This window comes from Lactuca serriola, chromosome 2 (genome assembly GCF_051521515.1).
Source record: "Lactuca serriola cultivar US96UC23 chromosome 2, Lser_US96UC23_V15, whole genome shotgun sequence".
Lineage (NCBI taxonomy): Eukaryota > Viridiplantae > Streptophyta > Magnoliopsida > Asterales > Asteraceae > Lactuca > Lactuca serriola.
The window spans coordinates 212516852-212532386 of NC_136409.1; the positions used below are offsets into that span (position 1 = coordinate 212516852).

Genomic DNA, 15535 nt, shown 5'->3' on the forward strand with positions numbered 1-15535 from the left:
TAATAATTTTAAAAATCTTAGAAAAATTACATGTGTCAAAATGAAGAAGAATATGACAAGTGGCAAAAAAACTTTCATTTATTAGTAAGGATGAGATCGCTAAATAACGGCACAACATCCACACATTCCAATCAAATTAATATGCCCTACATTGTGATTAGAAGTCCAACAAACGAGTGTAAACTAACAAAATCGAAATCGTGTAAGCCTCTAATTCCAATAAATATGTCTGCAAGAGCACTAGCGTCCTCTCTAGGTAGCCTCTAAGAGGACTCGGTATGGGCAACCCCCAGTTTCATTTTTGTGAGGTGGCAGCGGATAACGGCATGACAATGGGGGAACACCCCCTCCCGTTATGTGGACTTTCGTTGTTGTTGTAATGATCGATAATGCGCTTTTTTATTTTTTTTTTCTCTATTTCAACGGTTGAAAAACGGTAACATTTAAAAAAAATATTTACCTCTACATTCATACTACTATCTATAAATTTAATCACCATTTTTTCTCTATTCCATATACTTTCTATACATTTCAAAAAAATAAAATGAATTCATTCGATGATAGTGATGACGATGATATATTCGTTTCTATGATGTACGAGTATTACACAAACGTGCTGCTACAACCAAATCTAACTCCTCTTATTAACTAGACGTGCAACGTTAAACAAAGATCTTGAAGAAGGGCACAGACGCTAATTCACAATTATTTTGCAGATGATTGTGTAGAACAACCATGCGATTCAAAATAAGATTTCGTTTTCGGAAAAATGTTTTTGTTCGGATAGCCAACGTGTTGGAAAGCAGGTATTGTTTCTTTCAAATATAGCTTTTACATAATTTAAATACATTGTTTCTTTCAAATATAGCTTTTACATATTAAATATACGTTTACATATGAATTTTTTCAAATAAGATATGATGCTAGAGTCAAGCGAGAATTCACAGGGTTGCAAAAATGTGTTGCCGCAGTTAAGCTTATGACAATGGGAGAGTCACCTGATTCGATTGACGATTATATGAAAATGTCTGAGAGAACTGCAAAAAAAGTTTGTATAGATTGGCGAGAGGTGTTGTTGAAACCTTCAGTGACGTTTATTTGCGCAAACCTTCGTTGAATGATATACAACAACTATATGCAGTGCATGAAGAAAGACATGCTTTTTTGGGTATACTTGGAAGCATTGGTTGCACACACCAGAAATGGAGAAATTGTTTCATGGCATGGAAATGCCAGTACGCAAGTGGTCATCATGGAACACATTTGTTGGTATTAGAGGTCATTTCTTCCCAAGATTTATGGATTTGACATGCTTTTTTCAGGGTTGCGGGTTCGAACAACGACGTGAACTTTCTTGATGAGTCACCAATATTTGACGATATTTTGTCAGGTAATGCACCAGATACCTCTTTCATAGTGAATATAAATGAATATAAGTTTGGATACCTTACAGATAGAATATATCCAACATATTCTATAGCACCTGGTTCCTGGTATGTACGATTTATCTGAGTATTTTACATTTTTAGCCTTGGACTCGGCTAGTCGTAGGCTAGACTCGCCGAGTAGGGACGGGATTTTGAGCACGTTTAAGTTGGCGACTCGGCGAGTCCATCAGTCTGGAAGAAACCCTAATTTCAGGGGTTTGCACCCTATTTAAACCCCCCCCCCCCTTATGCGCCCCAAGTTAGCCTCCTTCACCCTCAGAGCATCATATACCGAACCCTAACCCTCTCCTTGTGATTTGAAGTGTTTTTGTGCTTGTTCCTTGAAGTTTGAAGAAGAGAAGGAAGGAAAGACCAAAAGAGAAGGTGAAGAGCTAGAATCTAGGACTTAATTCAGAGTTCATTGAGGTACAATTCGGATCTATTCTGTTTTTATGCTCAAATCCCCATTAGAACACCATTAAGCTATCTTTGATCCATTTCCAAGCTTGTTAGTAGTATAGGGATCATAATGGGCTGAATAGCTGCTAGATCTGGCTATGTTCAAGTTCCAGAAGCCTAGATCTAATACCTTTATGGGGCCATATTGCATGAAAGCCCTAGATCTACCCCTTTTAGTGTGTTTTGAGCCTTAGAATCCCCATGGATGATTATATACACGTAAAGATGGAAACTTTACGTGTTAACCGAGTCCTAGGAACCCAGATCTATGAATGGAATGCACTGGATTCAAGCAGAATCGAGTGTAGAGAGATTGCATGTATGCGACTCGGCGAGTTGTTCTTCGAACTCAGAGAGTCGAGTCGCGAGTCCCCGATTTTCCCCTTTTTGAGTAGGCGAGTAGAGCAGTGAGCCATAGGTGGACTCAGTGAGTCGGAAGCCAGACTCATCAATGGAGGGACTCGACGAGTCAATGCCCTGACTCGGCGGGTCCAAGACAATCTTCATAGAACTCGGCGAGTTATTCATCAACTCGGCGATTCGAGGACAGAACGTGTTCTTCGGATGAAGATTAACTCGACGAGTTGTTCATACAACTCGGCGAGTTGGATGAAGGACCATTGAGTATTCAGTCAGGAAGAGAACTCGTCGAGTCAATGCCTAACTCGACGAGTAGAGACGGGAGTAAGGTCAATCGACTGGATATGGACTCGACGAGTTGGCAAGCCAACTCGGCGAGTCGGGTCAACTGGAAATTGACTTTGACTTTACTTTGGTTTGAAATCGGTTAGGGGTAAAATAGTCATTTTACCATGGGGTTAGTATCAATGTCTGATTAAGTGGTTTATGGGAATATAGCCAGGGGATCACCGGAGCAGCTGTCAGACATTTGCGGATCAGCTTTTCAGTAGTAAGCCTTTTTAGGTGAGTTACCTTCCAGTAAGGGTGGGTCTAACGCCACAATGCCGGCCCACCAAGTAGGATTATTTTGGAAGATGATTTTCTTTGTGATAATTATCTTGGTATGGATACGTGTTTGGTTATGAGATATATCTGTATGCTATGTTACATGTATGATAGGGATAGTTTTCCCCTGACAGTGGTCTTTAGGACCGAAGAGTAGGTCAGTACTCGGATATGCCTGATTGTATACTTCTACCTTGTTGTTGTATGCTAGTAGTAGGGGGTGGAATAGACCCCACTTACCGGTTGAAAGATACCGATGATGATTACCGGTTGAAAGATACCGATGATGAATACCGGTTGTAAGATACCGATGATGATTACCGGTTGAAAGATATCGATGATGATTACCGGTTGAAAGATACCGATGGTATTGTATGGTATGTGGTATGATGGGGGAACTCACTAAGCTTCATGCTTACAGTTTTAATTGTGGTTTCAGGTACCTCTTCATCAAAGGGGAAAGAGCCGACGGCGTAGCGGCGCATCACACACATGATTTCCACACTGGATTTTCTGGGATCGTACTCTGATTTTCTTGTTTCCGATAATATCGTGTTGAGACATGACCTTATGTTTTATAATTAATGTAACTTTGACAATGTTTTAGTAACACGCTTTATTACATGCTAAATTCTAAAAATGAAATTTTTGGCCTCGAAATTTGGAATGTTACAAGTTGGTATTAGAGCCCTGGTTTGAGGGATTCAGACACACCCTCGAGGGTGTCTGGACTCAAACCGAGGGACTAAAAGATTTTTTTTAAGGAAAATGGTTTTCTAAAATCTAAAATGGGAAGTTTTAAGAAAGACGAAGTGTATGATGCGTGCGACCGGCCGGGCTCATGTAAGTTTTCCCCAAGATAACCATACTTGTTATGTTATGTTGTATGGTTTGGATTCATAAAATTTCATGCTAGAATAGGACTAAGGATCTAGGAGGATGCCTTGTGTGCCTGATATATGATTTTGATAATTGCATGCTAGCTAGGGCTAAGGATCTAGGAAGGATGCCTTTTATGCCTGTTGTATGAGTTGTATGCTAGGACTGTTTAGTTAGTAGGATGGCCTGTGTAGGTTATGCCTGGTTTGGTTACTCAATGCACGAATGCTGCTTGCTTTGCGCTATAGGGGGTTCTGGCCAACTTCGACTAACTAGTGAACGGATATGTAACGGTATCTGCAAGCTAGTTAGGGTGACGCGGTAAGGACTCCTAATGCAGCTGATGGCGGGGAGTAGGTCTAAGAGTGCCCTAGGGAAGCCTAGTATGGGATTAGTGGAATGAGCATAGGTGAAAGGGACCTGATGAAGTCGAGGTAATCCTTGGGGAAAGTACGGATAAATGTGGAAGGTAGTATGGGCTCGTACTACTAAAAGCAGAGGATTCGTACTCGATTCAAAGAGGGCTGAGATGGAACCTGGAAATTTGGAGAGTGTGTGAGACCCTTCGGGGGGTATATGTGATCCTGAAATTTGTATTATTATTTTTCAGAATGGTGGTCACACGTCATGGAGCAGGGGGATCAGGACCTGGATCGGGATCGGGATCGGGTTCGGGATCAGGACTCGAGCATGTTGATGATGGGTTACGCGAGTTCATCGCGTCTGAGATTACGAGAGGTATCCTTGAGGTGACCCCAGTCATTTTCGGGTCGATCAAGGAAGGGATTATCGAGCTGATGCAGGATCGCCTCCGGGCATTCAGGAGTGATCTGGCGTCTAGCCAGGTGGGTACCCGTATGCGGTCCTTTAAGGACTTCCACGGGAGTGGTGCACCGTATTTTCATTGGGTGAAGGACCCCATTCCTGCTAGGAGATGGATCGCAGACATCAAGTCTGTGCAGCTGACGAGCTTCTGCCCGGAAGGGTCGAAGGTCCGTTTCGCTGCAGGCTGTTTGAGGGATAGAGCCAGGGATTGGTGGGAGTTGATTGGCGATACATTAAGAGCCCCAGCCATTGAGGCTATGACATGGTTAGATTTCATGACCCAATTCAGAAATGAGTTTGCACCAGCTGTGAAGCTTCAACAGCTGGCCAGAGAGTTTTTGGATATGAGACAGACTACGGAGACTGTGGCGGAGATCACCGCCAAGTTCCGGGAGAGGGCCTTGTTATTACCCCAGTATGCGGGGGATGAGGATATGAGGAGGACCCGATACCATGACATGCTACGGGCTGATATTCGGGAGCATGTTAGTTTCTCTGCTTGCCCTACCCTCCAGTCCATGATTGCCAGGGCTAGGGAGAGAGAGATGGATTTGGAGCACATACGGAAGAGGAAGGTTGCTGAGGGGGAAGACGATGGGGGCTTCGAGGAAGAAGCCCAAGGGACCCGATGGTAGGCCGAAAGGCCAGACGGGGCGAGACCGCTGTGGGAAATGCGGTCGGGCACATGAGGGAGTTTGTCGCACTGGGTCGGGTTCAGGTTGCTATAAGTGCAGCAAGGTTGGGCATTTTGGCAGAGATTGTACTGCCCCTGCTTCTGCAATTCAGACATCAGACCTGATTTGCTTCCATTGCAATCAGAGGGGCCATAAAAAGGCCAATTGTCCCAGGTTGACAGCAGCAGCAGCGCCGGCAGTGGCGCCAGCGTCAGCGACAGCACGGGTTATGGATGGCCGGAAGGTCAAGCTGGAGGCTCCAGTGGTTCGGAACCAAGCATTTCAGCTGACAGCCGAGGAGGCACGCGCTGCACCCGATGTGGTGACGGGTATGATTCTTTCCCTCTGATTTATTTTTATGATGTTATTATATTGATATGTGCCTTGTGTAAATGTGTTTAGGATCGTTCCATGTGAACGGTATCCCAGTTCAGGTATTGTTTGATTCGGGTGCTACCCGATCATTTGTCTCTCTTGCGCTTAGCAAGAAGTTTCCTGAGTCTTTGGGCATGTTGGACAGCCCTCTAGAGGTCGAGATTGCAGACGACCGATCAGTGCAAGCATCGGAGGTCTACCAAGATTGTGTTTTGAGGCAGTTCGAGGAACGTTACCTGGTAGACCTGGTTCCCATACCGTTGCGAGGGAACAAGGTTATTATTGGCATGGATTGGTTGATCCCAATGGGGCAGTGATATATTATGCACATCAGCTGGTACGGATCAGGACCCCAAGTGGCGGAGAGTTGGTAGTTCAGGGCGAGAGGCCACAGCGAGGACCAGTTGTATGTTCAGTAGCGAGAGTCAGGCGCTACCTTCAGCAGGGTTGCGCAGGGTATATCGCTTATGTTATGGACACACGGGAGGCGGGTAAGGCGATAGTGGGCAGTTTACCCGTGGTGCGGGAGTTTATGGATGTATTCCCCAAGGAGTTGCCTGGAATACCTCCGGAGAGGCAGGTGGAGTTTAGGATCGACCTGGTCTCTGGCGCGGATCCGATAGCCAAGGCGCCGTATCGGTTGGCTCCTCCTGAGAAGCAGGAATTGTCTACACAGCTGTGGGAGCTGTTAGACAAGGGACTCATTAGACCGAGTAGTTCACCCTGGGGAGCCCCGATTCTATTTGTGAAGAAGAAGGACGGGTCGCATCGGATGTGTATAGACTACCAGGAGCTGAACAAGGTAACAGTGAAGAACCGTTACCCACTCCAGAGGATCGATGACCTCTTCGACCAGCTTCAGGGAGCATCATGGTTCTCCAAGATTAATTTTCGATCAGGGTATCATCAGATGAAGGTCAGAGAGGAGGATGTGCAAAAGACTGCTTTTCGTACATGCTATGGACATTACGAGTTTGTGGTGATGCCTTTCGGGCTCACCAATGCTCCTGCCACGTTCATGGATCTCATGAATCGCGTGTTTCGGCCGATGTTGGATCGGTCCGTGATTGTTTTCATTGACGATATCTTGGTTTATTCCAAGACGCGAGAGCAGCATGAGGAGCACTTGCGTGAGGTTCTGATTACTTTGAGGAGAGAGAGCTTATATGCTAAGTTCTCCAAGTGTGAGTTCTGGTTACGCGAGGTGCAGTTTCTGCGGCACCTTGTCAACCAGGACAAGATATCAGTGGATCCGGCCAAGGTGGAGGCCGTGATGAGATGGGAGGTCCCGAGGTCTCCATCCGAGATTCGGAGCTTCCTAGGATTGCCGAGCTACTATCGGAGATTTATTCAGGACTTCTCCAAGATAGTCGTACCTCTGACCAGGCTTACGAGGAAAGCCATGGTTTTTCGTTGGGGACCTGGGCAGCAGGCCGCATTCGAGACGCTGAGACAGAGATTGTGTGAGGCACCAATCTTAGCCCTGCCAGAGGGCATGGAGGATTTGGTTGTGTACTATGATGCATCCATCTCGGGTTTGGGCGCAGTGTTGATGCAGAGAGGGCACGTTATTGCTTACGCTTCAAGGCAGCTGAAGCCTCACGAGGCGAACTACCCAACGCATGATTTGGAGCCGGGGGCTGTTGTGTTCGCCCTCAAGATTTGGCATCATTACCTCTATGGGGTTCATTGTACCATTGACATGGACCACAAGAGCCTGAGGTATCTCATGGACCAGCCGAATCTAAACATGAGGCAGCGTCGGTGGCTTGACGTGGTAAAGGATTATGATTGTGAGATCCTTTACCATCCGGGGAAAGCTAATGTGGTGGCTGACGCGCTTAGCCGCAAGGCAGCGCCGATCCGAGATATCTTCCTGAGGATGACAATGGTGACTCCGCTTTGGAGCGGATTCGGGAGGCCCAACAGGAGGCTATGAAGGAGGAACATCGGAAGAGTGAGCGGATTGTGGGGCAGGTTTCCTCCTTCGACTATGATAGCCGAGGGTTGTTGACTCTTCACCGAAGGGTATGGGTCCCTTATCATGGAGGCATGCGCTAGGTTCTGATGGAGGAGGCGCACAAATCCCGGTTCTCCATTCATCCCGGGGCGATGAAGATGTATAGGGATCTTCATCTGGACTATTGGTGGCCCTGCATGAAGCGGGATATTGCTTGGTACATGGAGCGGTGCTTGACTTACAGGAAGGTCAAGGCCGAGCACCAGAGGCCCCACGGAAAGATGCAGCCGTTGGAGATTCCGTTGTGGAAATGGGAAGACGTCAAGATGGATTTTATCACCAAGCTTCCCAGGACCGCGCGGGGAGTGGATTCGATCTGGTTCATCGTCGATCGATTGACCAAGAGCGCCCACTTTATTCCGATTCAGGAGAACATATAGGCCGAAAAATTGGCCGATATCTATATCAGGGAGGTGGTGGCACAGCATAGAGTGCCAGTTTCGATGATTTCGGACAGAGATGTACGGTTTACTTCCAGGTTCTGGAAGAAGTTCCATGACGATCTGGGTACTTTTCTGCATTTTAGCACTGTTTTTCACCCGCAGACAGATGGTCAGAGTGAGAGGACCATTCAGACTCTGGAGGATATGTTGCGGGCATGCGTTCTAGACTTTGGTGGTAGCTGGGATACCTATCTTCCTTTGGCTGAGTTCTCATACAACAACAGCTACCACGCGAGTATTGACCGTCCTTCTTTTGAGATGTTACGGAAGGAGGTGCAGGACCCCGATATGTTGGGGTGAGGTAGGCCAGAGGGTCATGGGGAGCACCAAAGTGGTGCTCAAGACGATCGAGAGGATTCAACAGGTTCGGAGCAGGCTTCAGACTGCTTAGAGTCAGCAGAAGAGTTACGCAGACAAGCGGAGATCAAACCTTGAATTCCAGGTCGGGGATATGGTTCTCCTGAAGCTGTCGCCATGGAAGGGCGTCATCCGATTCAGGAAACGGGACAAGTTGGGCCCCAGATACATTGGACCTTTCAGGGTTCTGGCCCAGGTGAGCAAGGTGGTGTATAGGCTGCATCTGCCAGCCGAACTCAGTCAGATACACCACACTTTCCATGTTTCTCAGTTGCGAAAGTGTCTGGTGGACGACTCAGCGGTGGTACCCCTGGAGGATATTCAGGTCAATGGCAGCTTGAATTACATTGAGCGGCCAGTGGCAATCCTCGACCAGAAGTCGAGGGATCTGAGGAACAAGAGGATGGAACTTGTGAAGGTGCAATGGCAGCACCGGAAGGGTTCAGAGTGGACTTGGGAGCCGGTGAAGGAAATGATGGAGCATTACCCCGAGCTGTTTCAGGATTGAGTAACAGACTTAGAGGATGAAGTCTAAAATAAGCGGGGGAGATTTGTAGCACCTGGTTCCTGGTATATATGATTTATCTGAGTATTTTACATTTTTAGCCTTGGACTCGGCGAGTCGTAGGCTAGACTCGCCGAGTATGGACGGCATTTTGAGCACTTTTAAGTTGGCGACTCGGCGAGTCCATCAGTCTCAAAGAAACCCTAATTTTAGGGGTTTGCACCCTATTTAAACCCCCCTTATGCACCCCAAGTTAGCCTCCTTCATCCTCAGAGCATCATATACCGAACCCTAACCCTCTCCTTGTGATTTGAAGTGTTTTGTAGCACCTAGTTCTTGGTATGTGTTCTTTTTGTTAAATCTGTTATATTTTTGCATATTGGCCTTGGACTCGGCGAGTTGAAGGACCAACTCGCCGAGTAGAAGCGACAAGTCGAGTCCCGGACTCGACGAGTAGACCTTGTTTGGGCAAAAACCCTAATCCGAGGTTTTGCACCCTATTTAAACAACTTAACTCAGCCTCCTTAATCCCATTTGCTCCCAGAAGACTCCCATAGACCAACCCTAGCCGCTATTGAAGCAATCTAAGGCCTTTGGAGTGATTGTGGTGCTTTTGTGATACAAGGAAGGAAGGAAAAGCTTGAAGGATTAAGAGGAGGCTAGAAGGATTTAGTTTTGAGCATCATTTGCTGACTTTAGAAGGTATAAAGTCTATACCTTGCTTTCTCTTTTGATAGATCCCATTTTGTGGAGTTTTAGGGCTTTTCTAAGTCATTTTGGTCACCAACCATGATTCCAAGCATGGTTTGAGGTTGATGTTGCGGATCTAGGTCCTTTGACGGGCTACAAGGCAGAAAGGAGTGGCTTTTGCACTCAAGAAAGGCCCCATGCATTGTGAGAGCTTGTTTTATGACCTTTTGAGCTTAAAGTCCCATGCAAGCACATAAAGGTTGTAAATTTACGTGCTAGATCGATTATAGAAGCATAGATATACATTTTGATCAAGTGTTGTACATCAGAAAGCGAAGATTCAGGCAGTGGTTGTGACCAACTCGGCAAATCCAAAGTTTTGTCCCATATCAGTTGAGGGTCATAAGGGCCCACTTGAGTGTGGAAAGGTTTTAAGGGGGTCCCAAGGGGGTGACCCAACGTTCTGCACTAAGCAAATTGTTCTGGGAGTTCATCGTACTCATCGAGTGCATGAACGGACTCGGCGAGTCCAAGGCAATCTTCATAGAACTCGGCGAGTTGTTCATCAACTCGGCGAGTCGAGGACAGAACATGTTCATAGGATGAAGATGAACTCGACGAGTTATTCATCCAACTCGGCGAGTCAAGGTCAGGACCTGTGAATCAGTTGATGATGAACTCGACGAGTTGTTCATACAACTCGGCGAGTCGGATGAGGATTCAGTCGATGTTCATTTAGAAGGAAACTCGTCGAGTCATCGCCTAACTCGACGAGTAGAGACGGGTATGAGGTCTAATGAAAGGATAGGGACTTGGCGAGTTGACGAGCCAACTCGGTGAGTCAGGTCAACTAGAAGTTGACTTTGACTTTGACTTGGGCAGGGGTAAAATGGTCATTTTACCCTAAGAGTATATGTCAGTTTCTGACTAAGTGTTTTGTGGGAATTTTAGTCGGTGGATTTCCGGAGCAGCAGCAGCAGTCAGAGGATTCCCGCACAGTTCAGCAGCTACTACGAGGTGAGTTACCTTCCAGTAGCGGTGGGTCTACGGCCACAATGTCGGCCCACCAGTAGGGATCGTATGTTAGATGTTTGTCTTTGTGATATTCATCTGTTTTGTTACTACCTGATATGTTATATGCTAGCGTGATATGGTACGTTATAGTGATAGAGTTCGGTTGTTAGGACCGAAGGGTAGGTTAGGCACCCTAGATATGCCTAACAGTATGTTATGACATGTTTAGCTGCTAGCATGATATGTTACATGAGATAGAGGTAGTAGGAGGGGAAGAGTCCCCGAGATTCGGTTGTTAGGACCAAAGGGTAGGTCAGACACTCCAGATATGTCTGACAATAGATTATGCTATGATATATGTGATAGTAGTAGTAGGGGTGAAATAGTCCCCGAGGTTCAGTTGTTAGGACCGAAGGGTAATCAGCACCCCAGAATGGCTTGACATGGGTAGGTCAGTGCCCCAGAGTGGCTTGGCACGGGTAGGACGGCACCCCAGAATGGCCACATGGGTAGGTCGGCAACCTAGAATGGCCGTACCGGGTAGGTCAGGCACCCCATAAATGTCTGGCAGTATGTATGTGATATGATTTTTTTGGTATGTGGTACGATGGGGGAACTCACTAAGTTTCGTGCTTATAGTTTTCAGTTTTGGTTTCAGGTACCTCTTCAGTGAAGGGGAAGGCGTTGGCGCGGTAGCGGCACATCATGCACACGCACTTAGGTTTTCCGCATCATGAGAAATTCTGGGATTGTACTTTGACAATATTACTATTTTCATGTTTTGGGTATTTAGACACGGGATATGTTTATTGAAGTAATATGATTGTATGACGTTTTACTGCAAATGTTTTTACAAACTACTTAATTAAAATGAAATTTTTGGGCGTGAAATTTGGGTCGTTACAAGTTGGTATTAGAGCCCTGGTTTGAGGAATTCGGACACACCCTCGGGGGTGTCTGAACTCAAATCGAGGGATTAAAAGATTTTGAAAAAAGGAAATGTTTTCTAAAAGTTAAGTAAAGAGTTTTGAGAAAGAACAAAGTGTGTGATGTGCGCGACCGGCCGAGCTCAAGTAAGTATTCCCCAAAGTACCCATACAAGTTTATGTTACGTTTATCCATTTCAGTAGAACAGCATGCTAGAATAGGACTAAGGATCTAGGAGTGATGCCTTATGTGCCTGCTTTATGTGCTTCAGCTTATGAGAGTTGCATGCTAGTATTGAGTAGACATTAGTAGTATAGCATGTTTAGGTTATGCCTGGTAGTATGAGCGTAGCATTGTATGCTAGTGCAGTTCCTGTTATGAGGATAAAGTTGCTTGAGATTGTTCCCTTTTGTCCGAATGCTGTTTGCTTTGTGCTATGTGGGCTTTGAGTGATGGGAGTTAGCTGTTAGGTGAATATGTTAAAGTCACATGTGATCAGGGTTGAATAATCTCAGAGTGTTGGATTTGACCTTATTGAGTAGCTCTTGTTTGAGTCCTAACTGTTGTAGGGATGAGTCCCTTACTCGAAGGATTATCCGAGCCTCATTGCATGTGGTTGTATTCAGGTAATGGCTAATTGGCATTACAAAAAGACCTTCAGCAGCTGAGGACTGGGTTGGGTAGAGTAAGAGGTTTCCTAGGGTAAGCCTAGGATAAGAGTAGCAGAGATCAGCAGTGGTAAAATGGATCTGGTGGAGTCAAGGCAGTCCTTGAGGAAGGTACGGATAGATGTGGAAGGTAGTATGGGCTCGTACTACTGAAAGCAGAGGATATGTACCCGAATTGAGGAAGGCTAAGACAAGATCGGGGAAGTTGTATTAGATGTGATCCCTTTAGAGGTATCAGTATCACTAATGGTTGCATGTATGTATTGCAGAATGGTGGTACTACGTCAGAGGCCAGCAGTTGGCAGTTCTGGAGAGGGATCGGGTTCGGGATTAGGTTCCGAGCCAACAGATGCGAGGCTACGCGAGTGCATCGCGTCAGAGATCACCAGAGGCATCCTTGATTCGACTCCCATTATCTTCGGGTCGATCAAGGAAGGGATAGTCGAGTTGATGGAGGATCGCCTCCGAGCATTCAGGAGCGACATGGCATCTGGCCAGTCGGGATCTCGCACACTGTCCTTTAAGGACTTCAGGGGCAGTGGTGCGCCGGATTTTCATGGGGCGAAGGACCCCATAGTTGCCAGGCGGTGGATTGTAGACATCAAGTCTGCGCAGTTGACTAGCTTCTGCCCCGAGGGGTTGAAGGTGAGGTATGCCACAGGATGTTTACGAGACCGAGCTAGAGATTGGTGGGAGTCCTTCGGTGACTCATTGGGAGCCTCGGCTGTCGAGGCTATGACCTAGTCGGAGTTTGTGACTAGGTACAGGGCAGATTTTGCGTCGGCTGTCGAGCTTCAGCAGCTGGCCAGTGAGTTTTTAGATATGAGGCAGACGACGGAGATTGTGGCGGAGATCACCGCCAAGTTCCGGGAGAGGGCGTTGTTATTGCTCCAGTATGCGGGGGATGAGGATATGAGGAGGAACCAGTACCATGACATGCTACGGGCTGACATCCGAGAGCATGTTAGCTTTTCAACTTGCCCTACCCTGGAGTCCATGATTGCCAGGGCGATGGAGAGGGAGATCGATCTGGAGCATGTCCGGAAGAGGAAAGTACAGGAGGGGCAGCCGATTGGGGCTTCGGGGAAGAACCCTAAGGGATCAGATGGTAGGCCGAAAGGCCATTCAGGACCAGGCTGCTACAGGAAATGCGGCAGGCCACATGAGGGGGCGTGTAGACTAGGATCATCGGGCTGCTACAAGTGCGTCAAGACGGGGCATTTCAGCAGGGATTGTACTGCCCCTGCACTGGTTATTCATACGTCTGAGTTGTTGTGTTTCTACTGCAACCAGAGGGGCCACAAGAAGGCCAATTGCCCCCAGTTGACAGCAGCATCAGCGCCAATGAAGGCGCCAGCTCCAGCGACCCTGCGGATCACTGATGGTCAGCAGGGCAAGGTAGAGGCTCCAGTGGTGAGGAGTCGGGCATTCCAGTTGACTACCGAGGAGGCACGCGCTGCACCCAATGTGGTGACAGGTATGACTTCTTATTTGTGCTATTATGATATGCTGATGTGATTTTGTCACACCCCAAAACCAAGAACGGCGGAAACGTTCTAGGGCAGAGGATGTCATGTACAGTATCACAAAAATGAAAAGTAGTAAACAAGCAACAACATCATCCATTGCATTAATAATATAATTTTAATACAAGTGTGTTCTGTCAAATTATAATAGACACTAAAGTATAAATCAAAAAGAAAGATGAGTCCTGAACGAGCATCATCTTCTCTAAACCTTGCATCGGTACCTGTCTATGGTTGACCTGAGGATACAAGTTATTTTGAAAGAGATTATCATCTTTAAAGCTGGTGAGATCATAAGTATTTTAGTGTCTTAATTTGTATGTAAGTATTTGTATGTATATGAACTGTAAGTATTGAAAATGTATATGAATTGTAAGTATGAAAATGTTTTGTATGATTCTAGGAAGCCCTATGTTTCCTACTAATAGTATCCTTCTACCAAGGCATCTAGTGTCTGTGTGTGTGGCTCTTGTAAGAGTGTGTATTTTCCCAAGTCTGACTATCATTAACCAAAAATATAGTTTCTACATTACCGTGCGTTGTGTGAATGTTCACGAAGTGAATGTAATGGGAAAATGAAATAGTACTATGGTGTAGTGTCGAACTACAACCGAACCAATTACCTTAAGTCTAGGGTAATTCTTCTAAGTACCATAGTATTTGTAATAAATAACCACTTATGTACTCCTACTGCCTTATTTGAGGGATAAGGTATAATGTGATGGCTAGATCCCAGGCTAGACGCTCCCCTATCAAAGGGATTTTGAGACCTTTACACGCCCATGCATATATGCACGTCGTGAACATCCACATTACTATGATCATGTATACCCGATATAACTATCACAATGTGTTGCGATTCATCGGTATAGTTAGATCCTACACTTGTTCTGTGCTATAGCACCTAGTGATGTATGTCCTATCATCGTATATGTAAACGTACTCATGTAAGTGTAATCATGTAAACATATCTATGTAATAGTATAGTAATGTACTATAATGTTCTACGTGTGCTAGCTGTAATGTGTGTTCTCTCTCTATCTAGCATGTATAGTAATGTACTGTGTGTACTAGCTGTAATGTATGCTCTCTCTCTCTATCTAGCATGTATAGTAATGTACTGTGTGTACTAGCTGTAATGTATGTTCTCTCTATCTAGCAAGTATTGACTCATGAATGAACTGACTCATTGTATGATATCGCGTTCTAGTAATAGTTCTAGTATCTTCCTAAACTACCCATATGGTAGCTTACTAGTAATATAACTGGTACGTATAAACATGGATGTATACCCTTGCTACCCAAGGGCATTGGATGAACTGGAAGGACCTTTATGACTATGTATGTACAAATGATATATAACCAATATTTAAACAACCTTCGGACGGATACCCGATATCCCACCAGACCACATCTCAAGCGCGAAAAGGAAATAGGGTGGATAGCCTTCCTAAGTTTTTTAAACATTTCTTATATAACTATACATATATAGGCATGCAATTGATAATATAAAAGCATAAAATAATTTTTGTAAAACCTTTGAACATAATTATTGTCTAAGAAAAGATCGACTTGATGTCAATCTATAAAATGGGTTGAAAGCATGGGTTTGATAAAACAGTTTAAGTATAAGGAAACATTTGTTTGAAACACAATTGTAAATGAGTTTGAAATGAAACATACAGAGTAAAATGTACAGTTTAATAAGGAGTCATAAAAATATAAAGTGTTTATGAAAAACATTTGAAGGAAACTGCTTGGTTAAAACTGCTAATGAGTA

General features: G+C 45.4%; 1 protein-coding gene across 1 annotated transcript; it reads left to right on the top strand.

Annotated features, from left to right (window-relative positions):
- The first annotated feature begins 735 nt into the window (after positions 1-735).
- On the top strand, positions 736-2814 carry LOC145090031 (uncharacterized). The gene is made up of 5 exons (XM_079028389.1): positions 736-806; positions 916-1048; positions 1142-1269; positions 1323-1493; positions 2745-2814. Exons 1-5 carry the CDS (start codon positions 736-738, stop codon positions 2812-2814), a joined length of 573 nt encoding a protein of 190 aa, XP_078884515.1.
- The last annotated feature ends 12721 nt before the right edge of the window (positions 2815-15535 follow it).

Excerpts from the sequence above, each read along its gene's own strand:
- LOC145090031 (XM_079028389.1), top strand. The coding sequence starts at position 736 with ATGCGATTCAAAATAAGATTTCGTTTTCGGAAAAATGTTTTTGTTCGG. Across the intron at positions 1,049-1,141 it reads CTGAGAGAACTGCAAAAAAA|TGCATGAAGAAAGACATGCT; the intron begins GTTTGTATAGAT and ends AACTATATGCAG. Across the intron at positions 1,494-2,744 it reads TCTATAGCACCTGGTTCCTG|CCAGGGGATCACCGGAGCAG; the intron begins GTATGTACGATT and ends ATGGGAATATAG.